The sequence below is a fragment of the Penaeus monodon genome, chromosome 15, assembly GCF_015228065.2.
Source record: "Penaeus monodon isolate SGIC_2016 chromosome 15, NSTDA_Pmon_1, whole genome shotgun sequence".
Classification (NCBI taxonomy): Eukaryota; Metazoa; Arthropoda; class Malacostraca; order Decapoda; family Penaeidae; genus Penaeus; species Penaeus monodon.
Window position 1 is genome coordinate 38,085,006 of NC_051400.1, and position 281 is coordinate 38,085,286.

Genomic DNA, 281 nt, shown 5'->3' on the forward strand with positions numbered 1-281 from the left:
CACACTTCAAATTTCAGATATAGCACCAATATTTTCTTACAAGGACATTCGCAAACAAAACCAGAGAATCTACCAATTGCTCCCTGAAGCAAGTCATCCAGGAGTAAAGCAGTTTCGCAAAGCACAGAGTCAGACCAATAGACTCATGGCTGGCCTCTATAGTCAGGTGGGTGCTTTCTCTTCTCATGGACTATATTTAAGCTTTAATGTGGAGAAATTGTATTGGTACGGTGTGTGATGATTGAATTTTATATAGGAAAGTATTTCAATTTTTAAAGGGA

The 281-nt window shown here is 38.1% G+C and overlaps 1 protein-coding gene across 1 annotated transcript in view; it reads left to right on the plus strand.

The window, feature by feature from the left end:
- The window catches only part of LOC119582020, a gene marked incomplete in the record, with an annotated part of 12,497 nt that overhangs the window by 11,777 nt on the left and 439 nt on the right, over window positions 1-281 (plus strand). The window contains 1 exon segment of the mRNA XM_037930223.1: window positions 18-166. Coding sequence (XP_037786151.1) covers window positions 18-166 — 149 coding nt within the window.